A 27,276-nucleotide genomic window follows, 5' to 3' on the forward strand; every position below is an offset into this window, starting at 1 on the left:
TGCAGCCATGGAACGGCAGCAAAGTCCTTGATTATTACACCAGAATGAGAGTGTAGGTCATATCGGCCTAAAAAAATTGAAACTTTTAATTTTTCGTCAGTCTTAGTACACGATGTAACTACAGAAGAGTCAAGTTTTAAATAGGAAAAATATCCAAACTCTTTGGTTATTTTTGAGCGCGATGCTAATGGTCTAATTAGATTCAATGGATTATGCTACGCTATGCTAATAGTGGTAGCGCCAGACCCTGAGATCAGCTGAATGAATTCCAAAACAGTATCAAATGTTTAAATCTAGGGGAGCTGGAAAATTAGCATATTTATAAAAACGTGGCGTGTCCCTTTAAGTGGAAATCTTGTGTCTTTATTTGAAATAAAAAAGATAATTTAAAATGTTTTTAAAGTAGTACTTTGTTTCACTTAAAGGGGACATTTCACAAGGCTTTTTTAAGATTTTTGATGTCCCCAGAATATGTATGTGAAGTTCTAGCACAAAATATCATAATTTATTGTTAAAATAAATTAATGACAGTGCCGTGGTTGGATAGTGCAGATTAAGAGGCGGCATTATCTCTTTCTGACATCACAAGGGCAACCAATGTTCAAAGACCTATTATTTTACATGCTTGCATAGCATGGTTTACCAAAACTTTTTACTGGGTTGATCTTTTTCAACTTTTCTATGTCTATAGAAGCACCGGGGACCCAATTATAGCACTTAAACATAGAAAAAGTCAGATTTTCAACTTTTTTGACCAGTGAGGGATTATTTTAAATTATTAAAATTATTTCAACTTTATTTTTATAATTTATAGCAACTTCCCACTAGTCAAGAAAGTTGAAATTAATTGTAATTTCAAATTTATTCAACTTTAAATTTAAGTGCAACAAGGATTTTTTTACAGCGGAGCACTGCAATAGCGTAAGTCTTTTGGAAGAGCGTCTGCCAACCAAACACAAAAATATTAAATATTACAGACCATACCCAATAATCAAAGGAGCCTAAAATACGAATTCACATTAATAAAATTATATTTTAAAATATTATACAATTTAGCATTAGGGAGAACTATTTATTATTGGTTTGCCTTCAACAAAATCTTTAAAGGTATGGTTCACCCCAAAATTAAAATTGTGTCATTATTTACTCACTCTTTTTCTTTCTTTGTTCTGATGAACATGAAGATATTTTGAGGAATGTTTGTAATCAAATTGTTCATGAGCTCCATTCACTTCCATTGTATTATTTTTCCTACTATTACTAATGCAGATTAATTATTAAATGCGAGTTTTACTCTACATTTACAGAAGAAAGCTCTTAAACTCAGGTTTTTTTCAATCTTTTTATTTTGTATCTGGACAAAAATTCTTCAACATTTGTTCAGAGATGTTAATGTACGTTTGTGTGACATGTTTCGTTTGTATGTCCATCACTCATTCATATCGTCGGTAAAGTCAAGTCAGTCACAGTATAAGATGGGCAATAGAAGAGGAAAAAGAAAGATTTAAATATAAATACATTTACAAGGAACAAAATTACCAAACCAGGATACCATATCCACCTGGGCAAGTAATGTATGAAAAGTACTTAACAAACATGTAGCCTTGTAAACATAGGTGAGTCAGCATTACTAGACAACAGCCAATTACTAGGCATTGGCTTTAGATTTGGAAGAGACAAAAAGTCTCAAGATTTCAACATCTACAAGATCTAGGACGGAAGACCATAAAGACCCAATTTCACTTATTTGTGGCCTTTTGTAAATATGCTGTGTTCTGCACTTCTCAGAAGTTATTTTTATTACGAGTAGGAACAGTGCCAGGACTGCTACTTTAAATTTGTGCCAATGTAACAACTTAATCAGTAAATATTGGGTTTTTAAATGCAATTCAGTGATACGTCGATTAGACGACACCTTGATAAAGCAATGTCTTGAAATGAGAACAAAAAAAGGTGGGTACTGATTTAGAGTTTGGGGGGCAGACAACATACAGTAGCTGGGTCTGAATGGCATGCTTAAGCGCTCATAAAGATCCACATACACAATAAAGTACTATTAAGTACAATGTAGTTTTTTTCTTCAATTGTTTGTACCCTTCTCAGTTCCTTTCTGTACCAATATAACCATTTTCAAAAGTCAACAACACCAAGTACACACAGAGACACTGAGATTTTCAATGTTGCATTAGCCTTGTTTAAAAGTATGGATTATTCCAGCACAATAAATTATGCATTCGTTTTTTTTTTTTTTCAGTATACCTTTACCAATTTGGTGTACAAATACAGACCATCACATCTTTAGTGAAACGATGGCAGACGACGTAACCTCGAATTAATAAGATAAGAAAACAGAGCAGCAATTTTGCACAAAATATGTGCACATTCAAGTAAATAAAAAAGGAAAAACTCAAAGACAGATTGATACTCATCAGCCTCTTGTCTTTGTTGGTCTGATTGGCACTTTTGTGAAAAGGAGTGCATTAAGAGTTATTTTCTTTGCTTTGATATGAACCCACCCGGTGGTCTTTTAGACCATTACATATATATATATTTTTTTTTTAGAGCATAGTTTTTTTCTCCTCAGTCTTATTTTTCCTGTTTCTCTGGTGTGTATGAACAGCTGGACTGTAGCATCCTTGTTCCGAGATGGATTTCCTGTAAACGCAGCAAACTTCATCTGGCAAATCACAGAACTTGGATATAAACAGAACCCTGTGTGGAGAACGGATCTCGATACCGCTGTTCAAGTACACATAAAGAGGTATTTTCAAAAGAGTTACGATCGAACGTTTCGAATTCGAAAAAAGGCTCTCAAACCAAACGTAGCATGGGATGAGGAATCGCATTCGATTGACATTTTACAGAAGAAAAACACTTACAAATACAAAGACCTGACCCAAAACCCGAAAAACAGAGATCGTATACATCACTTCCTCTCTCGTCAGTCGAAGTCTAACTATGTTCTCACGCAAACAAGCCTTTTTCAATGTAAAGCCCCACCCATTTACTCGTGAAGCACCTTTCAGTCAGTGTATTATGGAGGTAGAGGAAAAATGCTTCCATAATTCCATTTAAAGTTTACTCACAGTTTTACATGTCTTTGGAGACAAGGCAAGTTTTATATGGAGAGAAAGAGAGAGAGATTAATATTTAAACTCTTCAAGCCCTCCATCTAAAACCCACAACCATTATTCAGCCTTTCCTCTGGGAAATTAACCCCCTTTTTAGGTTAATTTTAGTGCATCAAATCAAAGTGCCAAACGTTAAAACAAGCAAACATGAATATTGTAGATTTTCACGAGATTGGAGATTATGGAAGTCATTTTCCCCTGCATGTGTATGTGTTTATGAAGTGCATGCTGGTTTTGTATGCATGTGTGTGCAAATATAACTTTGTATTATGTATTTTTTGCCCATATATTTATTTATTATTCAAATATATGTTCCTTGCCATACCTTCAGCACCTGCAAAACTACCGAACCCAGAACTACTCGACTATATGATAAATGAGCCAACCTGAATTTGAGCAATTGGTAAACCAACAGCACACCATGCAAAACCCTAACATGCACATACTGAGGGCTGCACAACTACCACCATACCCCTTCAATAGCACTGCGCTCACATTAACGGCGCTAATAAAGAAAAACAAAGTCTAAGAGCTGAATTAAGACTCACGCTAACCATCAAGTGCATCTCGCTGGCCCTCAAATATGTGCTTATTTCCCCAGATCACATTTCAAAAAGCCTTTGGATCAAACACTTCACACCATGAACAGTCTACAACTAGATATTTCGCCTATGCTCGTAAAAAACAAAACCAAAAAAAAACTGGGCCTCATCTTTCCTATATAGTCCCTCGTGGCCATTTTCTCTCCCTTAACAGAAATAACTTCATGTTAGGATACTCCTGTACTAAAATACCTGGATTATTTCAACACCACCCACCACCACTACATCAAATGAATTCCCAGCATGGTCTGAAATGTAGTTAATGAATACTAATATGAAAAATGAAAATGCAAAAATTGTAGTTTCATCCATAAAGCATAAGCATGAATATCAAACGCAACCAGCCTTGTTTAATTACCACGATGTGAATAATAAACAAAAATGAATTCGACAAAACCAAAACTGGGATCAAAAGAAAAGCGATTTTCTAAAGTTGATTGGGAAAGTAAATGACTCTTTCATTTTTCCAAGATGGTGAAAACCGAAGCATACTTCCCCTAAAAAATAAAAACGACGCAGCGCTTTGTATTCTACCTGAGGGGATGGTTATTAGCTGCATCATCTAGTTGGGAAACAAAAATGAAAATCCTGCGACAAGGCAGCGGAGACGTTCCTCTGAGCCAAACACACCTCAATGTCTTAAATAAATCAGTCTGGGTCACGGTCGCAACTTTATTTGCCTGGATGATGATGATGATGATTCAGGACCTTTATGGGGTGCGGGGAAAGTTGTAAAGGTCAGGGGCTGGGGAGGAGTCTGAAGGCGGGTTATAGCTGGAAGCCCTCCATGGGAGCCTCCTGCTGGGGAAAGAGGAACTGCTGCTGGTTCTCATCCACCTGCGGAGCCAAGCTTGCATCTTCCTCCTCAACTCCAAAGTAGTGCTCGATAAGGTCGAAGGCTTTCTGGTAGATCTCCTGATTCTCGTGACTCTGTAGGAATTCGATTTTGTCCAACCCTGGCAAAAGAGAGGTCACGTTTATGATTCAGCCAAGTCACGCGTCATATTCCTTATGTAGGATATATTACCATATGCCTCTTCTATGAGACTGCAGTATGGGTTGATCCCGCTGCCGCTCTGTTTGGATTCCTGCTCGCCCAGTCTGAGGATGTTCTCCAGACCGTTCAGAGCCACCAGCACGATCTTAGAGTCCATCACCGTGAGGAGATCACACAGAGGCTTGATGCAGCCCAGGTTCACCAGATACCTACACAGAGAACAAAAAGGATAAAAGTAAAGACGGAGGAATAAAAACAAGTGAAGATACAGATAAAAACTTTCACGCAGTGCGCTGATCCCAGAAAATTGCCACAAAATTGCCTTCTGTGTAAACGCTAACACACACTGGAATTGATCCCAGGATCGACCCGGGATGGCGACCTACTAGTAACATTGCCCGGATCAATCCCGGACCACGCCCTGTGTGAACAAAAGGCAAAAATCAATGCCGTAAGGGGTAGGGCTGCAAGATATCGAAGAAGAGCACAATATTCAATAACTGGTTAAAGGGGTCATATAATGAGATTTTTATAAAATGTCAAATAAATCTTTGGTGTCCCCAAAGTGTGTATGTGAAGTTTTAGCTCAAAATACCATATAGATAATTTGTTATAACATTTTAAAATTGCCACTTTGTAGGTGTGAGCAAAAATGTGCCGTTTTGGGGTGTGTCCTCTAAAATGCAAATGATCTGATGAAATGCATACACTGATTGGCATGATGCTGATTTGTTGAAATTGAAACTCAATCGTCTCACCAGTCTATCTGCATCCACCTAAAAAGTACTACAAGTCATTCAGTTATTGCATACCAATGCAATATGAACATTTGCCAGCTCCAATACTTTCGGTATATTGCGCGGCCCAACTTATTGTGTCGTCACAATGCAACTATCATGCAACTTATTGGCCAGGGCCTTTAAAGCTGCATTCAGACTAGCAGCGACTAGCAGTAGCAGAGCAACTCATTCTCATTCATTTTAATGGATGCCAGGCGACCTCTGGAGTAGGGATGCACCGATACCGATATCGGGTATCGGCCTCGATACCACATTTTCTAAAGTACTCGTACTCGTTAAAAGTCCCCCGATACCAGGGATCGATACCACGGTCTGAGAAATGTCTATGTTTGAGCGGTGTGTAAGGGGTTAATGCCTCTTGTGTTGTCCAAAGAGGCAGAGTTTACAACAAACTGGAAAACTAGTCCCTTGTTTTTTTGTTAAATTATATGACTAAAGCTGTTACCTGTAAATTTAAATCATGTTTTTTTATTAAGTACTCGGTATCGGCAAGTACTGAAATGCAAGTACTCGTACTCGTATTCCAAAAAAGTGGTATCGGTGCATCCCTACTCTGGAGTCACGAGCGACGGCAAAAGAGAGAAGTTTAACTTTATGCAAATTATGAGCACTTTCTGTAGCGACTACCAATGAGAGCGAAGCAGTGGAATTCGTGTCATACCTCTCTCGTCAGTTACTGGAGTGGACGATACTCATTTGTTTATGACAACCAGATTTAGAAACGCCCCCTATCAAACGTATTTAAAGAGACGCGAGACACACAGGAACAAAATCGCTTATAATGTGTATGTACCTTAAGTGTAGTTCAAATGTTCACAACGAAAGTTTTTGGCAAACTGGAATGAAACTGAGATCAAGGAGCTCCTCGCTACCCTAAAGCGAAGATTATTCAGCAGCTTAATGGAGTGGCAAACGATGCGCTAGTTTGCGATCAAATACATTTTTTTCCAAGTTTCTCTAGAGAGACAGCGCAGATCATAAGCAAACTTAAGACACTGCGTAAAAAAATCCACCAAGTGAACGATTACAATTACATTACATTACATTACTCCCTGATGTCACGTGTCCTAATGGGATCATTATAACCCCATTTACACAGCATACGTTGATCCCAGAAAAGTCCCATAAAATTGCCAGCGTGCCTTCTGTGTGAATGTAAACACATCCCGTAATTGTTTCTTGGATCCCTCTTATAAATTGTCCTGTGTGAACAAAAAGGAGAAACAATGCCGAAACGGGTGTCTTGTAGTTAAAAGTTATCGTTCTGCTCATTGACACAGGGATTTAACCTTCATGACGAAAACTGAATGAAGTAGCGATCAGGGAGCTCCTTCCTATCCGCACTGAAACTGAGATCGATCGGCCACATAATAGAACAGCGCTAGTTTATGATCAAATCAGAAACAAAAATGCACATCCTTATTTAGTTTTCCGATATTTACAGGATGTGTGTTTGAAGAACGTAGCACAGATTCCATAAAACCACTGGCAGTGTGAATAAACCAAAATGAAATGATCCCTGGATGATAATTTTCATAATTTGTTTTTGAAAAGGGCCAATGGAATGGGAGTGAACGCATGCAGATTCCAGAAAATTACTTGTCAAAATCCCGGACACATTATCCATGTATATTAGGGAATCTCTGAGTGAAAAAGAATTTGGTCAAATTTTTCAGAAGGAATTGAGGAGCTTAGATGCAAAAGCCACTAAACGCCATCTACGTAAACAATATATGACATTAACCGAATGCTTTCGACATTTATTATACGTTCATCAAATACTTTCACTTTAAATTTTGTTTAATCCCAGCCTCGGGCCATTCAGAAATATCACTTTGTTGGCAGAATCCATTAAGAGTCTGATAAAAAATGCTAATTTACTAGAAAATATGGCAGATGCACTTATCTCAGTGGCTCTGAAGCATGCAGCCCTAGAGACATGTGACCTACATGCTGCCATCTTGATCTTACGTCAGGCAATGTTTTTAAAGCAACCATATGACAGTCACTCAAGAACAGCTGTAAAATTATTGTAGGCCGACTGCCTAAAAGACACAAAACGTACAAGCTTCCCATGCCCTTCCCTCACTATCAGTATAGCTAACCAGCTGATCCATCCAGTGCTGGATCAGTGCCGCATCAGACCTGTTTCTTACAGCAAGTAGTTTTCTTAGATAATTCTTCATTAAAATAAAGTAGTGTTCTTGCTTAAGCAATCAGATGGGTGTAATGAAGCACTGCATTGGCACCGGCTGCGGAAAAACGCTAGTGGTGCACGTCTGGTCAAAACTGTATAATTGTGCACGGTAATAAACACTGAGCACACTGCTGCTCTCAGACTAAGTGATCTCATTAGACACCATGGAGACTCTTCAGGGAAAGCTGGACCACACTGTAATTCAATCTGGATAAACGGCAGAAGTGGCCCCAGGAAAACAAGGTTGCATCTCCGAAATTAGCCCTTGAGCCGCACCAAGAGCCATTCGAGAAGACCAGAAACGTCAAACGATGATTGTGGTAACCCTTTAAATAGCCTCTCATGATAAATGTTTAACATAGCTACCTAGACAATTTTTAGACTGCACATTACATCTTGATGATGGGTGGAGTATGTTACTTCATCAATTTAACATATCATGGAACTTACGTTCTCACAATCCAGATTTCTAAGTATTAGCATTAAATCTAGGCCACACTTAAGTTCAGTTCTTATGTATGATATGCCTAAATGTGACCCTGGACCATAAAGTCACATGGGTATTTTTGTAAAAGGCGGCAAAAATACATTGCATGGGTCAAAATTATTGATTTTTATAATATTAGTATATTATGTAAAAATTAATGTAAATGTCCTAACGTAAATATACCCAAACTTTATTTTAGTAAATGGATGCAGCAAAATCGTGATCAAAATTGGCCAAAAAACCTACAAACTGTGTGTTGCATTCAATTTTTTTTTTAATGTAAAAGCTTACAACTTCCCCCATTCAGTCAACAACCTCATTACACCAGTAAGCCAGTAGAGAGCGCTAAAACAAACCTTTTCATTACTAATGTCTGTTAAAAGGCCTTAACCAAGCTTATTTATTAAGTGGGGGTTCTCCAACGTGGTGCCCGCGGGAGTAAAATAAAATAAAATCAGTAAAACAAAAAAGTTTTGAGTAGACTATATCAAAAAGTAGCCCTCCAGACTATTTTATCCATTGTGGTAGCCCTTGTTGACAAAAAGGTTGGAGACTCCTGATTTAGTGTATAAATAAGTTAATGTCACCCTCTTTTTTCATGAAAATGCACTAAACAAACTTTAAACGCTTTAAAACATAAACACTTTGGAATATAAAGATAAGGTTGGTCTCATTTAAAAGACGACTTGTTCGGAAATTACTGGAAATGAAAAAAAAGTTGTCTAAAAGTTACTGAAGTTTAAAAAAAAAAAAAATCAACCCTTTACGACTGGTTTTTTGGTCCAGGGTCACAACAGTTTGTCTGACTGACACAGCAGGTCAGATTTGAAATTTAAAATTGGGTCCAGAATAATAATAATTTTAACCAATGGCAAACACTCTGCAAAGCCTTCATTAAATTAATTTAATAAAAAAGGTTGAAAAATATAAATTAAAGATAAAAATTAGTTTTCACCAATAAGAAAGTTTCTTAAATATCTTCTCAATAACACTGCGTTATTTCCAAGCGTGCCGCACAAGCCCTGAAAAGAAGCCAAAACGTCTCGATCGCCCCCCAGTGTCTGGTCCCAGTATAGGTCATAAACATCGCCTCATCATGTTATTCAATGGGACTTGAGACCAACAAAAAAAATGTAATTACACTTCAATTATCTTTTTTCCGAAGCTGGTTTCTGTCATTTACTGTAGTTTTTATTACGCTGATGTAAATTCAAATGTTTGTTTTCAAAAAAGTTTGTGTTTAGTTAGTTATTTAATGCTATAAAAACGGTGGTGTCAGGTCATGATTGACAGCTGTGATATCGTGTGATATGCGCATCTGCGAGAGCGTGGGGCGGGGTCTTGCTTTCGCGGCTTTACTTCCTGCTCACTACTCCGCAGGACTGGTCCCGAAATCGCTACTGCGCAGACTCAAGATGTCAGCGCCATATCGGGACACTGGCGGCTTCACTTTTCACCAATGGAATAGAGCGAACGGGCGTCTTCCATCTTTTTTTACAGTCTATGGTTATTTCGCATGTCAGACGCTCACCTAATCTGTTCGGGCGTACCACCCGACGTTGCATTGGTGATCGCCCAAGCTGCCTCCTTCCTGGTGCGAAACTCTGCTTTCTGTAGGACGTCTATCAGTACAGGGAAGATGTTTGCGTCTATTACTGCCTAAAAGGTGAAACAAAAAGCAAAAGGTTAACATCATTTTTCAAGCTTTGAGCGTACAGCAGTGACCCTGCCGAGCATGATAAACAAGCTAAGCCCTGCCAATGGGCGGCAGATGAAGTGTGTACCTGAATCTGGGCTCTGTTTCCTGCTGTGATGTTGGAGATGGTCCAGCAGGCCTCCTTTCTGATGGACTCCTTAGCACTGCTGAGCAGGTGCAGGAGGCAAGGGAGAGCCGAGCAGTTCAACACCACCTGCGGTGAGAGAAAGAAAACATGAGGGGCAACAGAAAGCAGATCATCCATCTCCTGATCTTAAAGCTGGAGATAATTCAACATGAAGACAAACAGAGAAACACACCTGGGTCTGAATATCATCTCCCGTCACAATGTTTCCAACGGCTCTCAAAGCAGGAGAAGCCACCTTGTAATCGGAGTGCCTGAGAGAAGAAACAGAACTCATCATCTAACACAAAACGGACTGTTATTTTTACATACTTTGTCTTTTGGATGTATGAAAGATTTCAAAATTCTGTCACAGACTCACATGAGCAGCTCCACCAGCCTCCTGCAAACTCCCGAATCTATAACTGCCTGGATCTTTTCATTGGGTCCATCAGAGAGATAGGACAAAGCCCAGCAGGCATCAGCCAGCAGGTCTGGGTCACTGCTGAACAACAGTCGGGACAGCACAGGCAGGCATGGAGACACCTACAGGAGCCGGATATAATGAAGAACTTGTTTCAATGCAATGCCTTTGGTTCAATGGAAAAATGCTATGGAGCTAATACCAGAACAAAGTTTCTTTTGTGGTGCACTGAGGTCATGAGGTTATATTATATCGGTCTCTAAATTCCAACCTTCCGCTTTCAAAAACACATTTCTTATGGATAGACAAGAAACCGGGCCAAACAGAGACCTTTTCAAATTCTGGAGGTGGACTCTTGCCTCTGCAGAGGTTTGACAATGCCCACACAGCATTCCTGGTCATTGTGAGACGAGTGGATTTGGTCAGAAGCCTGTGGGATAAAATAAAACATCATTATTAAGGTTATGTTTACACGACAACGATGTAGTAAAAACATAAGTTTACCCATAAGTTTACATAAGTGCACACAACAAAAGATTCACATTTACATAGATCTACGAAAACCACTAAACGCGCTGTCTTACGCGCACCAGGCCAGTAGATGGCGATGTTACTTAAAAAAAAAAAACATGTCTGAGCACAGAGTGATACATACAAACAATTCAGATGGTTGTTTTGTATAGACTGACAATGAGGTCGTTTTTATGCAAATTATGCTGAATTTTGTAAACTTTGCTGAAGACGCATTAATAAACTCAGCAGCCCAAACACAGATCCGTAGCGTGCTATTGTGGTTTTGGTTATTCTCGCGCATGCCTATTGATGAATATCAGTCATGTGACCTTTTACATCATTCCAGCTGCCTGCCGCCATCTTGAGTACCTACCGAGTACCAGTAGGCTTCTGACAATCATTGGCTAGCTTACTACGATTTACAGATTTCTTATCTTTTACCGTCTTTGATTCTTACGGATACGGGAAATGGCTACGAAAGACAAAATTTAACACCTCGACTGTCATGAAAAGATACGCTACTTTAAAAAAATTATTTTGGTTAGGGTGTGACGCCTACTTGATCTCTGATGCGTTCTTTCAACTGCTGTCCGCTGCTACCAGACTACCACTATTTTTACAACACTAAGAAGGCGCGACACAACATGAAACTTTGCTCGAAGTATAGTAGAGTTTACTAAAAAGAAAGGTTTTAAACAACCGGCTTTGGCTGTTATAGCGTCCGCACGCCATCTTTGAAATAAAAAAAATGAATCTCATATAATGCTACTTTTTCAACTAGAAGGTCAATATTGTTTTTCACTTGCGACAAAACAACGAATTATATGTGCATTTATTTGGAACTATGCTTTAGGAGCTCTCCATCTTTACTCTCCTCGCTCCTTACATCGCATTCGGAGATCAATACATCTTGACTGGCAAGATGGAGGGGAGCGGACACCGAAATAACCAAAGTCAGTTGTTCAAACCTTCTTTTTAGTAAACTCTGTGTACACAAACAATGTTCTCAATGCTCGAGTTCACGTGTAGAGACACAAGTGATACTTCGAGAAAGGATCATGTTGTGTCGAGCCTTCTTAGTGTTGTAAAAATAGCGATTTTGATGCTCACAACGTATTGAAGGCATAGCTTCTAGTTCTTTTGAGACCACTTCAGGTACTCAAAATGGCGAAAGACAAGTGAGTAACATCAGCTGATATTCATGAAAAGACTGTATTAAACCATGTGCATGATGTCACCGTTATCACCGATCTGCGGTTACATATATTACACAGAGACGAAGAGGTGTCATGTTAAAAAATGTGCACTTTGAAATAGGGTTGTGCCGATAGACGAGACTATCAGACATATAGCCGATAGTTGGCTTGTTTGCCCATTAATGTTTACCATTATTATTATGCTATCATCATCATCATCATCATCATCATCATTGTTTCACATTAAATAATACATAAATAAGGAAACTATTGCCCTGCTGACGATCTCACTATGAAGAATATCGCCCAACCCTACTTTGAAACCAAGGGGCAACCTTCTGATCTCTCTGATGAAGCCAATACAGAAGTTATTTAAACTGCAATTTATCGACTGGCTGCAACAGGAAGTCAACTCCCATAGACCACCATGTTAAAATGCCCATCTTTAGAGCAGAAAAAAGATGTTCACAGACTGGTACAAAAATTGGTTTTTGGTCTAAATAGCTGATGGCAACGATAGGTACAGGCAAAAACTATCTTCAGAAAACTATGGGTGACGTCATGGACACTACGTCCATCTTTTTTACAGTGTATGTTTGAAACCCATTTTCAAAATTTTGTATTTATAGGACACCAAAATGTTATTTTTGTGTAAACGAACAACCAAAACACAAAAACTTTCCTGTTTTTGGTAAAAAAAAAAAACATGTAAACTGCCCCTAAGAAAAAATGAACATTCACTGTCTGCCATGTCAAACAAGCATCATAAAGCTCTATGGAAAACTTGATTCTAATTGGTCAATACTGACGATACTACCATTCTGTTTATAAAACTGATAAAACTGTATCTTGAATAGGAAATACTAGTTTTCGTCACATTAAGTTAATAAAAGACTAGGTATTTCTAAACATTCTGTGAGAGATTATCTTGCATTGGTGACAACGACTCTACCCTTATTATTTTCTATCTGATGTGAGATAAACGCAAAAAAATAAAAAATAAAAAAGTACTCACACTAGTAGAGGTGGAAGGATATTACAGTTTAACACAAAATCTCTGCACACAGCACTGTCTCCTGCAATGTTTCCTAAAGCCCAAACAGCCTATGGCAAAAAGAGTCAAGAGTTTATATAATACTCTCTATGCACTCATTGGGAACAAACTTAAAATGCAACTGATAGGAAAAAATAAAATGTTTATGCCTGTGCAGCTTTAGAATTAATTTATCCTTGTACCTGCTCCTGAACATCTTCAAAGTCAGAGTTGAGAAGCTCGATAAACACAGGTACAGCACCGGCCTCGATCACAAACTTTGTCTGCTGAGATGTTCCAGATGCGATGTTGGTCAGTGCCCAAGCAGCCTCAAACTGAGTAGAGGAGATATACATTTTTAACCATCTTGAATCTGTGCAACAACTCTACAAATAATCAATTTTATTTGTATTTTATGGAAACCCAAGTGAAGCTATAATGCTGGGGTGTTCTGGGTGTTCCCTTCAGGTCTTCAATAAGCCAAAAGATTGGACTTACCAGACATGTGAATGGCACAAACACCACAGGACAGATTTTCAAGTAAGCATTAGAGGCTTGTTAAAGGAATCTTTGACTTTCTTTTAAAAAAATCTAATAATTTACTCACCCTCCATGCTTATGTCTTTCTTTGTTCAGTCAAGAAGAATTACATTTTTTTAAAAGAAAACATTCCAGAATTTTTTTCCATATAGCGGACTTCAAAGGGCTCTATATCGTCCCAACGATTATTGGCTGTCCCAGACGAAAGATAACTATCGTGAAACAATCGTCACGATTTCTGCGATCGTGGCTCTTCATCGGTGGTCCTATGTCGTACAATGAGAGAGGTTCAAAGACGGCCGTTTTCCCGGTCTTGCGTCCAAAGATAGCCTACGATAGTTTTCTGACAGTGTCAGAAATTCGGCATGATCCCCGCACAGTGTGTTTGCTGCTACGACCTGCGCGCCGGTATTTGTTTACCACGAGCGCATGCTGGTGACGTTTCGCAAGATGTGACGCTGCCGCCGAATAATCATCGTATAGTCTACATGCCTCTCGTACCAGAGTTTAAACGTTACATGTCGCACAGTGTGATAAGGTAATGATCTTATAGGAGGGCAAAAATCGTGCAGTGTATTCCGGGCTTTATCTAGCAAAATGATTATTTTTGGCCAAAAAATAAGTACTTTTTAACCACAACTTCTCGTCTCGCACTAGCTATGTGATGCGCCAGTGCGACCTTACATATTACGTAATCACATTGAAAGCACGACGTATGCGAAACTACTGCTCCAGTGTTTGCAAGTCTTAAAATGGGCTGCAAGTGTGCATTTCACAATAGTAACGCGTGACCTTTTGACATGATTACGTAAAACTTAAGGTTGTGCTGGCGCATCACATGGCTAGTGCAATATGAGTAATGTTGTGGTTAAAAAGTACTTATTTTTGGCAAAAATGACGATCGTTTCCGTTATGATTCGGTTGGGATCGTTTAGAGCCTTTTGAAGCTACATTGAAATATTGAACTGTTGAGGTCTACTAAAGTCTATTATATTAAGAGAAAAATCCTGGAAAGTTTTCCTTAAAAAAAATATATATATATATATATTTGATGACATGGGGGTGAGTAAATTATCAGGATTTTTTATGAAAGTAAAGTAATCCTTCAAGAAGCCTTAACAAACGTAATGTTGAAATCCCACCTGTAATGTGCAATTGGTGCTTTTCTTAAGGAACTCAACAAATCTGTTTACAATGCCCGGTGTGCTGATCACCTCGTCAATAGGTGGGTTAGGTTCTGCGTGACATGAAGACGAAGGTATTAAAACCTTTAAGAATCAAGGAACTGAAATTGTGTTTAAGCACATTTTTGTCTTTGATACCTTTTGAGAGCAGTTTTCTGAACCTTTGTGTTGTGACCAGCTGTAGTTCAGGATCGTCTGAGAAAAGCATTTCAACCATATCCCATGTAATTACTCCATCCTAAAAAGACAAGCACAGTTTGCGAACTACGTCTGGATCAATGACCTTAATTTGTTTAAAGTCAGGACTTGCACTTCTCAGTGGTCCAAATCAATAGTACTTATTGAATTAAGGAGTCATAATGCACTACTAACAAGAGTCCTCGAGTCACTTTAACCTGTAATTATGGATTTGGGTTTGAACTCACTGGAGCTGTGGAGGAAGTGACGTAGGAGTCCATGAGAGGACTGTCGAACATCCCCCCCTCCTCACCAAGTAGCTCCACATTTCTCCTCTTAAACAGCTGCCAAAGAGATCAGCACATTTTACAACCAGATTACAAGAATAATGCGTGCCAACAAATGATACACAAAACATGCAGCAGATGCGAAAGTGTAACAAAAAGTATATTAAATAAGACAAATTTGGATTTTATGTTGACCCATGCTATAGCAAGAGGGCAAAGTGGAAGGTAAGAGAAACAAAGCAAACCTGTTGCTCTCGTTTCTGTTTCCTCAGCTGAACGCCCTCCTCTTCTCTCCTCCGACGCATCTCTTCCAGGTTGAGTGCTTTGTTCTTATAGCGGTTCATCCTGAAATTATCCTTTGCAGGACTCGCTGAGGGTTCTGCTGAGAATGACATTGATCTGACATTAAAAGATGCATTAAATTGCTGACAGGAACATGGTGGCCATGGAAACTCTACGAGACCACGTGTCCACGTGAAGTGCGCTATTTGGGACGGAGCCTTAAGCCTGATTTATAGTTGTGCGTAGGTTCTACGACGTAGCTACGGCGTAGGCTATCGGTAGCCTGTGCGTAGCTCTGCATACATAGGCTAACCTGCACCTCGCAAAATTTTTTATCAGTTCTACGCAGACCGCAAGCGCTGTGATTGGTCAACCAGAACCCCTCCCATCAGTTAGAAAAAACTGTCTCATAGGTATTTCCGTTTGCGACGGTGAAAACAAAGAATGGCCAAGCTGAGGAGTGATTTAACTCAAACTGCAACAAAAGTCACTGTTTATTCACTTTCATCATTGCTGGTCTTCTCAAATCATACACAACAAGTTGCTGTTTCTTCTTCATTTGTGGGTTAACTTGCCAAGCTTCTTCTTTAACAGTCGCGCTGCTACTGTGGTTACACACATCAATACTGCCTACCAGCGGCCTGCGCGCATGTTTGTACGTCGACAGCGATGCAAAAGTATAAATGAAAACCGACACGGAATCTATGCCGTCGCGGCTACGCACGACTATAACGAGCCCTTTAGTGTGATACAGCCAAAAAAATTGATAGAGAACAATCCTCTGTCAATAGCTATGTTTCCATGCACTTATTTTTACACACATTTTGGAGATTTTGCTGGATGGAAACGGCAAGATGCGCATTCATTCTAAAAATGTTTGCGCATAAGTGATTCTGATAAATTTCTTATCTGATAAAACAAGCGCATGAACTAAGAATGAAATACTTTAACTGAATAAATCCCTAGATGCGCATCAAAAAAAGTCATGTGACACTGCGCGCTGGACTGCAAAACTGGACAAACCACCTTACTGAACTCATTGCACAGCATCTAAAATTAGGGGTGTAACAATAAATCGATTTATCGTTACACCCTTATCTAAAAATACGGTTTCAGAAGTTCTGAAATGAACAGGTAAAAACTTTAATCTCAATGGTTCGGACTTGACTGTCAACTCAAACAGCATGAATCCACATCCAAAAGCAGATAACATTATACATGAAAATGGTTAAATACAGTATTTAGCACCAGTTTATCAGAAAGTGACGGTTTTGCTCTCTTCAGCTCACTGGATGGAAACGAATGCTTATTCGCAAATGTAAAATGTGATATTTCAAGTTTTATATGCAACATGCAACTTTGGATGGAAACAAAGCTAATGATATACTAAAGAGTCTGCACAATCTGTATGGCACGGACAAAGAATGTTTTCATGTATTTGGAAACCAAAACAGAAAAACAAAACAGCTGTGACATGTTGGTGTGCCACCTTATCTGCAGGAGCACCCACAGCGTCCATAACAAGAGAAAAATGAATGTGAAAGCACATAGCTTTTTACACCCTCTCTTACCCTTCAAAACGAAACAATGAACGGAGGAAAAGAATTTGTTCAGCAATCTCAGCGGCTCATTTCTCTGCGTTCATTACTCACTTTGGTCTGTTTGTGCTGAACATGTGGCACTTGCAACGAGCCACCGGGAGTTAGTTAGCAAAACCACTTTTATTGCGGGTGTCCAAACACTGTTTGCATGAGCAAGCAGCTAAAGTGGCCTGTATCAGCATTTGCACGGCTTGAGGCTACGAACAATGACTGGCTAAATCTACCTTAAGCACAGCAGGCAAAGCACCTCAGAGTACAACTGCTGATCTTGGATCAGACCTCATTTTGCCTGTGTAATTTTATTCTTCAGGAGCTAGACAAAATGAAATAACCCCAAATCAGCACTGGCACCATTTAAAGATGCCTCCCTGACCTTTAATCTGTAAAGACCTGCAGTTTTGGAACAAAATACTTTTTGGAGGTGCAAGCATTACTGCTGCTGAAATAAATCAGTTGCCTTGATGTTTCAGGTGGGACATATTTAAATAGGATGATAAGCAAGCTGTAGCACTACACCACTTCCAGAGCTTCATTGCAGACATAGTTCCCCATCACATGGGTATCACAAATAGCAGTGCGGGCTGTGCCTCTTTCCAAGAACTATTTTAAAGAACTGTGTTTGATGTGTCTTAAAGACACAGCACACAACTTGAACAACAAATGTGCTGTCTAGGGCTGTGATGGTGGCAGTATTTTAATTCAGTGTGGTGGTTATAGAATGTGTGTGTGGGGGGGCATGCATGCGTGTATGCATAAAGGTTTTATATATACTGCATACACATAATTTGAAATATAAAAATGTAGACGAGTATCAGATATACATTTCTTAAAAAAACTTGCGTGTTCAAAGGTGCCAAATTCTTTTTCCGCTGGTGGGTGCTCGTCACAACGTCAAGCAATGCTAAGGTCACATAGCAACGACAGACACTCGTGAGAGCGGATGTAGCCGCAGATGTTAAGCCCCGGTCCCGGCATAAGTTAATGAACCACATACAATCGAGTCCGAGCCAGAGTATAATTCTTATAAAGAAAAATGTCTTGAACGTAAACCCAAAGTACAGCAATGTTACGTTGAAAAAAGTTTATTCTTTTATTATTATTACTCACAAATTTCTATTCAGGGTTTTTATCCCTCATTTCTTTGTATCAAACGCCCTTCTTTCAAAAAAAAGCTTAAGGTTACCTAAAAAGAAGCTTTACCAGTCAAAATTATTCCTAAAACATATCTCATATCTCCAGAGCATGTTAACAGCACGTGTAACATTAATGTAGGCTACAGCAAGTAACGTGTTCGATCACCCCACCATTAAAACACAATGGAATAAATATTACCCATCCCTGGAGAAATATAAAGTAAATATATTTAAAATGGAATAAATATTTCTCCAAATATGCACACTTTGAATAAAAAAGCCCAAAATAAACATTGAGTTGTTGAGTGCTGTCATGGCAACCGTGCAGGAGGATTTTTCTCAATGACAGGGACTGAGGTTCATCCTTAAAAATTAAATACAAATTCATAACTCCTGACAAAACATTACTGACACTATAGGATGTTCTGTATAAAAAAGGTCAGAAACTGAAAAGTCTTAACGCATTTTAATGCCGTATAGTTTTTTAGATAAGTGCATTTAAACTAACAGTAACTTTGAATTAATGTAAATAAAGAACTCTTTAGGATGCCAGTGTCCTCGTGCGAGTTAACAGGGTTGGGTGCTAGTAAAACTGCGGCGTTAAATGAGATGCCGTGAAAAATTTGGGTGCACCTAACTTTAGGCGCACCAGTGCAACCAGTGAAAAAAGTTAGTCTCGAGCCCTGATCATGCATCCCTACTTCAGCCAAACTTAAAAGATTATTTTAAAATAACATAACATTATTGATTCATATGGTAGCCAATCTAGCGAAGCTCTAAAAAGCAAGTACATAGTTTGGCTAGATAACAAGAAAACAAGTCAAATGGATCTGGGGTGGCATAAGGGTGAGCTAATTAAAAGAATGTAATATTTTAGTTAACGGTTCATTTTAAACATTTACACAATCAACTTCAAAATCAAATCTGGTACCCCATTAAGCCAATTTGCAGGAAAATGTGAAAGTGAGGCTTGATACTGGCCGCTAGGAAGCTGAAGTCAGCATACTCGGATTGCAAACGAAAATGCGAAAAACTCAAAACTACGGTTTCACAAGCTGTCAGATCTCAAATGAATTTTAATTGTGATGATTCTTTGAAACAGTATAAGACAGGAAAAGCCAGCTCAGCAACAGTCAGATCCTGACACCTTATCTGACCATACTGTCTTTATACCTTCATTCCTGTCCCATCCTCTTCCTCCCATTAAACAATATGTGACCCTGTCTGTAAAAGCAAAGTTTAAAAACCTTATAATCTAATGATGAGATTTAGAGCATAAAATTTTGATTTCAATTCGATCTTTTACATGGCCTTCCTCAGTCAGCTTTAAAGATAGCAAGGGTATATTTTCACGCGTTTTATTATATATATTAAAATTTTAAGATTTAAAAAAAGTTAACGTATATCCAGTCATGACATTAATGTGCAATTTAATCTACAACTTGAATGAAATGAAAACATAGGCGACCAGGGTCGACAATATTAAGTTGACTGGAAAACTACGTGACAGTCTCTGCTCTTGCTCTCTCCCTCACAACGTAGTCAACTATCTACTTACAGACTATGATGCTTAAAAATGCGGTCTAAGTAGTTTTAAAACACGATCTTGCGGTGTAATGTAGAGACATTAGCACCTGTGTTGACTCAAGCATGACACGACTTCACAACAACTGACTGCATGATGACCAAGCGCTTACACGTAGACACCGCTTCAAACATTTTCACTTCAATCAACCCAAAATAAACCAAATAGAAACTTGGTGTAAAGTCTGTTTTCGGTTGATATATATGTCCTCTCAGTTCAAGGGAGTAAACATATCGCGAACATATGAGTGTGCTAAGCTAACTGGCCCTTTACACTCATGGCTTAACTGACATGATGTTGCTCCTCTTGGGTTTTTGGCCACAGATATCGCACCCACGGGAGGCAAACAACAAAATAAACGCGTCGAAAATCGGCACATGATGTATACTTACCCATCGTTATTTCTTCACTGATATTTGCGTTTTTCACTGATAATGACAAAGCTGAAATCTCAACGCTCTCCTTGTCTCACCGAGAATTTACTCCTCACAAACAATATGTCGGCGATCTACGGCGAGCCGAAGAAGACAAACTTAATGACAGCGTTTCCTATTTGTGCCCTACCTACACAAGCTACGCGAGCAAGACTTTTTGAATAAAAATTATACATTTATATAAAAACACGCAGCAGGGAAATTAATATTGACAACAGGCATGTGTTAAATAAAATTAGGATATACATGTTACTTGTACTGTAACATTATTACATGTAGCCTACTGTAAAATTTGTAACAAAACTAACAAATTAATTGAACCAAAACAAACAAATAAATAAATCGAAAAATAACAATCGTACAAATCAAATAATTGGACACATTTAAACAAGAAATAACAGTTTATAATATGAAAAAGCCAGGGGGAGGGAAACGATAATTTTACATTTTTCTTAAAGTAAAGGGGGTTTAAAAATCAACATTTCTGAAGATGCACGAGTGAAGTGAATGCGCGAACGAGACTTGAACGATGTCGTCATCAGTCTGTGTGGACAGTGCGGAAAACTGCACATCCAGAAACAGTGAAAATTAGTTTTATGGGTATTTTTATCATGTATAATTGCTATTTAATTGTCATGAATTACAAATAGTTAGCATATTTTCAAAAAAGGTTAGCAAATTTTTTACATTGTTTTGATTTCTTTTTGACTGAACCCATGCCATGGCAAGAGGGCAAGTGGAAGGTAAGAACAACAAATGAAACCAAGTGGAAAGTCACTAATGCTTGAATCATTGTGTTCATAATAGTTTTAAGAAGTTGAATACAAATTAAATCCTGTTGTTTTTATAGGCTATAACAGCATGCAGTATTGAACAAAATTATAAACGCAACACTTCTTTTGCCCCCATTTTTTATAAGCTACACTCAAAAGATTTAAGACTTTTTCTATGTACACAAAAGGCCTATTTCTCTCAAATATTGTTCACAAATGTGTCAGCCTGGGATACACGGCATGATCTTTGGCTGTCCCAGACGAAAGATTGAAATCGTGAAAAAATTGTTGCGATTTCATCTGTGGTGGTCCTATGCTGTACAGTGAGAGAGGTTCACAGATGGCCGTTTTCCCAGAGTTGTAAACCTTTTATTGTGGCCAGCCTAAGGCACACCTGTGCAATAATCATGCTGTTTAATATAGGGTTGTTCCGATTTTAGTATCGAAAATGCCACCGATACCACAAAAAAGTCTGGCATCGGTATTAGGAAGTACTTGAACCTACCGATTCGATACCATTTTCTCAAACAAGACCTAGTTTTTCAGTGTTTTTAGGACCTTTTTTGTGCTTTTGTATTTAAAAACTGAAATGCCTTTTTATTAAACAAAATTGTTTTATGGACTTTTGGCAAGAGATTATTTTCTTATATTATTCATAATATTTTTATATTCCTAGATTTATTTGCTGCACATTTCTTATACAGTTGTATTCTAAAACTAAAATACCTTTTCAGTTTACAGAGTTAGATTCGTGGCTGCATTTGAAGTTCTGTTTTACTTTGATTGATTGGCCAGCTAATCTGTACATTGTGATTGACCTGAATACCTCGTCAGCCGGAAATGTGACGATCTTTACCATGTTTAAAAGATTCGCACACAATGCAAATTGCGTGACTCACGAGCCGCCACTGATATAGTTACACATCCAGGTATCGGATCAGAACTCAGTACAGGCCTGGCTTCACGGGCGGGGGGTGGGCAGAGAGGGCCTGGCCCACCCAATCAGAGGCTTGGCCCACCCTGGCCCCACACCTACTAAATAGTTCCAAAATATGTACAAAATATGAAAACACAACAATAACAATAACAAACAACCCTAACAATTGTCTTAAATATATGATATTAAAACTATAGACATGTGAGATTAAAGCATTAAAGAACCCCCTCAATCTGACCGGCCCAGCTGGAATATCACTTGGCCCAGCTTTCATTTCATATCTGGAGCTGGGTCTGACTCAGTAAGCCCAGGTATCGGAATCAGTATCGGGAAGAGAAAAAGTGTATCGGAACGTCTCTTGTCAGCATCTTGATATGCGACACCTGTGAGGTGGATGGATTATCTTGGCAAAAGAGAAGTGCTCAATAACACAGATTTAGACAAATTTGTGAACAATATTTAAGAGGAATAGGCCTTTTGTGTACATTGAAAAAGTCTTAAATCTTTGAGTGGGGGCAAAAACAAAAGTGTTAAGTTTATAATTTTGTTTGGTGTAATAATATGACTATATTAATACATACAATGTAAATAAATAAATGTATTTACTTATAAAAAATTATGTTTATTTTAAAATAAAATAAAAATTTTAAATAAATACAAATGAACCTCTAATTTTATATTCATGATATTATTGCGATATATCAATATATTTATGATATTATAGTATTATTATTATACAGAATGTTGTGGATTTATACAGCATTTATATTATTTCTTTCTTTTTTACTCACTTACTTTCTTTCTTTTTCAATATGTGGAGCTCAGTGTGGTTTGTCTTTGCTTGTAACTCCATTACTGTGCTCCGCTCGGCACAAATTGAATGTGAAGTAATAAGAGAGTGTGCTGCACCTGCACTCAATTCACTGCAAGCAGTTATAGCGATAAATTACAGCACAGCTTTTGCGTCTGTACCTTTGACAGCACTGCATTCAATGAACACATGGGGGCAACGTTGGATCAACTCTCAGTGAGCCCCAAAGGAGAAAGACTTTAACAACGGATGATCCTCCCAGCACACTGTGGGTTAAACCATGGCCATAAACGTAAGTCTGGTTTATATGCTGTGAAACAATGAAATGCTTTTAGATATGCAACCTAACCAGTACTGCTGATCTCTTCCTTTACAGTTTTGTAGCTTTTCTTAATTTGAAGGACCACCAAACTAACTCTTGTTGTGTAGCTCAGTTTTTAACGAATGAGGAAATAATACAGGGTCATTTATCAATGCCATTTTTCAAAAGGTAAGTCGTGACCCAAAGAAAAAAAAATCCTATATCCGGCATAAGCAATATGTTTAAGTACAGCTTTGGAAAAAAATTATTTCTCGGACCCCTCCTATGGAAATACTATAAATAGAAAATCATTATGAAATATCTGATCAGTTGTCTCTCTCTAGTTGTCTTCTAATATAATGAGCATTCCTGTCATAAGCAAGGAAATGTGAATGGTTTTCCTCTTTTAGTAAAGCGTGCCAATCTAATCTCATTATTTTAATCAATAAGCAGTCCTGCACAGTACAGTCTCAAACACAAGTATTTACATTTCACAATGTACTGCATTGGCTTCAAGCATAAGGGAACCTAGTAGTAATTAAGATGAAATAAAGATTAAGTTCCCTTTAGACTTCATTTAATTACAGCACGCCGGCTGTTCTCATTTACTATTGTATACGCGTGTTTGTTGATGAAAAGCAACCTCGTAGACCGCTTGTTAATTTACTCTAATCAAGCCTTCAATGTATCATTTGCAAAATAACAAGATAACCATCGAAAACACTTTGGGAGGAACGTCAGTGAATGCGGTTCCTAATATGTTGATTCAATTATACAACACATGCTAATGAGCGGCCTGTAATGCATTCAAGAAAAGTAGCGGCCTGGTGACTTCTCTTCCGAGGGGCGCAAATTCAAAATATGTGTTCGTAGTGTTGTTTGTTGCTCAACATGTGCGTTCATTGCGTGAATCATGCTGCACACACGTCGAAAGGGTTTATGATAAAAAAGACGCTCACAAAATACTCAACACTAAACTGTGATTATACGTGAGATTAGGCGAGTATCTGGCGTCTCTTTTATTATAAACCCCTTAGAAGCATCTGCAGTGGGCTCGTATTTTGACGCATGGACGTTTATATGCATATTTTGACATGACAAACCACACACGATGGGCTAAATACATGTTGTGTCGAGCTTTGCATCGTGCTCCCTCGAAAAAGAAGTCACAGTTCATAAGAACAGACGCACATCCATCTCTGGATCCCCTGCAAGCAGAGCTTCGGGCCTTACTAATAAAGAGATCTAGATTGCAGAAAAAAGAGGTGAAGCAACTGAAAAGAAGTGTGTGGGTGCAGAGAAAGTGATACGTCTTTATTAATAAACCATAAAATTAAATTCACACTGTTTCTCGTCCTCCACCTCCCTCTTTATGTGGAGCCAGCAAGGTGTCTCGAGAGATAGCAGACTGTAAGCGTATAGTTGTGAAATTGCGAAGATAGAGGGAGTCCAGCTGTGTGAGATATAACAAAAGGATCGTTCTAGTTTTCTTAGTTATAAACGCCACAACCGCCTGGCCTGATATGACATTGAGCTGTCATTCTGAGTGACAGGCTTTGATACTGTAGTGTGTTTTGAGCTGAACTCCAAGACTTTTTCGGTATCTATTGGCACTCGGCTTCCAGAGTTTTGAGTGCTTTGAGGCAAAGTTTGAGCATTTTATAAAATCAAAAAAACATTCAAAATGCATATCGATTCTTTTGCTGAAAAAAGAAGCATGGATTTTCACTTCTTGACTTTATTGCCAGAGATTTAAATGCACAGAAGAAAACTTTTCCTCAGGCTACAGTGTATTGTGGGTGTCTGTCTGACCTCGTAAGCATAGCCGTAAATAGCATGTTATGCAGAAAGATTGGAAAACAATAGCTATGTTAACAGTCTCGGATCAATGCGCCCCATTTACTGTACACAAATGAAAATAGATAAACACACTTAATGATCTGTCATTGCATTGTGGATGTTCTATATTACATTTTCGCATTTGGCAGACGCTTTTATCCATGCAGTATACAGTATACAGTTTTATCTCAGCATGTGTGTTCCCTGGATTCAGACCAGAGATGCGATTTGAGCCAAATGGATTTTGCATGCAACCTCCAAATCAAAAAAGTGTCCATTAATCTGTTACTTGTCTTTTTATCTGTTTAATATGCACAATTATATCAACTCTGTGCTGCATCCTTGTTACTTTTCAGAGATTTTCACAGTTTTAATAGGGTTTCAATCGTGTTACATGCATTTGCGTAGCCGAGGGGCAACCTTCCGATCTCTCTAATGAAGCCAATATGGCAGTGACAATTCCCATAGATCCCCATATTAAAATGCCCAACTAAACAGTAGAAAATACAATGTTTACAGCCTGGTACAAAAAGGTTTTGTTTTTGGACTATATAGCTAATTTTGCCCATCATGACTATTGTTAGTGGGGTGTATTTTTTTGTAACTCATCCGTTTGAATTATATTGAGCCTTAAAGTTTTGCATAATTAAGGGCGTGGCCACTTGAGTGATGGGTAAACTGACACTGCTGTCACTAGCGTCGAGCTAGGCAGGTGTGGTTTCAGCGACCACACACCTCAGCTTCACCAACATCCCACTTCTTTACCCATTTTTGGTTGTCCGCAACTGATGTGCGGTGACGCACCGCCTACTATTGGCTTCAAAAAAGCTCTTCACACACATATGGGTGACGTCATGGACACTACCAGGGGCGGAGTGGGACCAAAAAATCTACCGGGAAATTCCGGATACCACCGGCCGTCCGTGGTAAAAAAAGGTATTGTATTTGTAGTAATACTAGGGTAATACAAATCGTAATCAATCTGCAAAAAAAAAAAAAAAATCATTATAATAATAAAATCATTAAATCATGGCTAACTTTCCAAAATGAGTAACTATATAATGATACCTGTTTGAAAGACGGATGTGCGCACCTGTCAATCAGCTATTACATAACAGAGCGAGGCCAGAGATGAACGTGCTCATAAATAATATGTAAGTATTATGGAATAATTTTTGCATCTTTGAATAACTGTAAGAATTTTTCCTTTAAATATAATTTTTTCATATAGTTTTGAGAGATGATGATTGTTTTTTCCACTGTTATTGCTTATTTATATGAACGTGTTTGGCGCATTTAGCCTACCTCAGAGTTTATTTCAGTAATATTGCGTTTTTTTCCCCAGTAATAATAATACAATTTACATGCCAATCCTGCTTCTGTTTATTCATTTCATTATGCTTTTATGTTGAGTTATAGGATATTTATTGCCATATGAGACGTTCATTGCATCATATGTGGAATAATGTGTGCATCTTTGAATAACTGTAAGAATACAGTTCCTTTGAAAATTATTTTTGTCAAAGTTTTGAGAAATAATAATGTTGTGAGGATATTTATTGCCATGCAGTTGAATACTCTATAATATGGAAATCACATAGTAGGAAATATATAATGTGATACTGCAAAGTTACCCTTCAAATTTTTATTTATGATATAGCAATATGGAGATAAACATTTGCAAATGTGCTGATTTGATCCATTCATGTCCTGTCCACCAAGCTAGAAATTTTAAACATCCTTAATCCACACTTACTACTATCAAATAGTCTATCCGCTTGATGGATCCGACCGCATATGTACTGCAATAAACAAGCATTCGCCGGCTTTTTACATCATAGGCCGACAGGCTATGCCATTTGGGGAAGGGCCGTTCACTGATCCCCCTATATTTTTAAAATCCTAGACATGGTTGGACCTGCCGAACAGGTTGAGCACGCCAGACAGGGTTGCTATATAACTCGCAATGTATAACTATTATCAGACCAGCCCTCGCGGCCTCAAAACACTACCGGCCCACCGGGAAATGTCCCAACTCTCCCGATTGCCACACTGCTACTGGACACTACGTCCATATTTTTGACAGTCTATGGGCCAGATGGGAACAGGTTTCACCAGCGCAAACCATAATTTTGTTGTTAAATAGAAAAAGCATGAGCTGGGGCACCTCCCACCAAAAGTGATGTTGTGTC

The 27,276-nt window shown here is 38.4% G+C and overlaps 1 protein-coding gene across 2 annotated transcripts; it reads right to left on the minus strand.

The window, feature by feature from the left end:
* Positions 1-3,759: 3,759 nt before the first annotated feature.
* Positions 3,760-20,507, minus strand: kpna6 (karyopherin alpha 6 (importin alpha 7)). 2 transcript variants are annotated; one of them, XM_065294531.1, is made up of 14 exons: positions 20,382-20,507; positions 15,634-15,770; positions 15,350-15,445; positions 15,063-15,162; positions 14,883-14,977; positions 13,404-13,535; positions 13,183-13,271; positions 10,789-10,888; positions 10,417-10,580; positions 10,231-10,309; positions 9,999-10,124; positions 9,746-9,873; positions 4,761-4,939; positions 3,760-4,689 (listed from the first exon to the last, which is right to left on the minus strand). In XM_065294531.1, exons 1-14 carry the CDS (start codon positions 20,383-20,385, stop codon positions 4,502-4,504), a joined length of 1,617 nt encoding a protein of 538 aa, XP_065150603.1. In that variant the 5' UTR covers positions 20,386-20,507; the 3' UTR covers positions 3,760-4,501. The 2 variants fall into 2 exon arrangements, with proteins under 2 accessions (XP_065150603.1, XP_065150604.1); XM_065294532.1 differs by having other exon boundaries at positions 15,634-15,767; positions 20,382-20,496.
* Between the last annotated feature and the right edge of the window lie 6,769 nt (positions 20,508-27,276).

This window comes from Paramisgurnus dabryanus, chromosome 19 (genome assembly GCF_030506205.2).
Source record: "Paramisgurnus dabryanus chromosome 19, PD_genome_1.1, whole genome shotgun sequence".
Taxonomy (NCBI): domain Eukaryota; kingdom Metazoa; phylum Chordata; class Actinopteri; order Cypriniformes; family Cobitidae; genus Paramisgurnus; species Paramisgurnus dabryanus.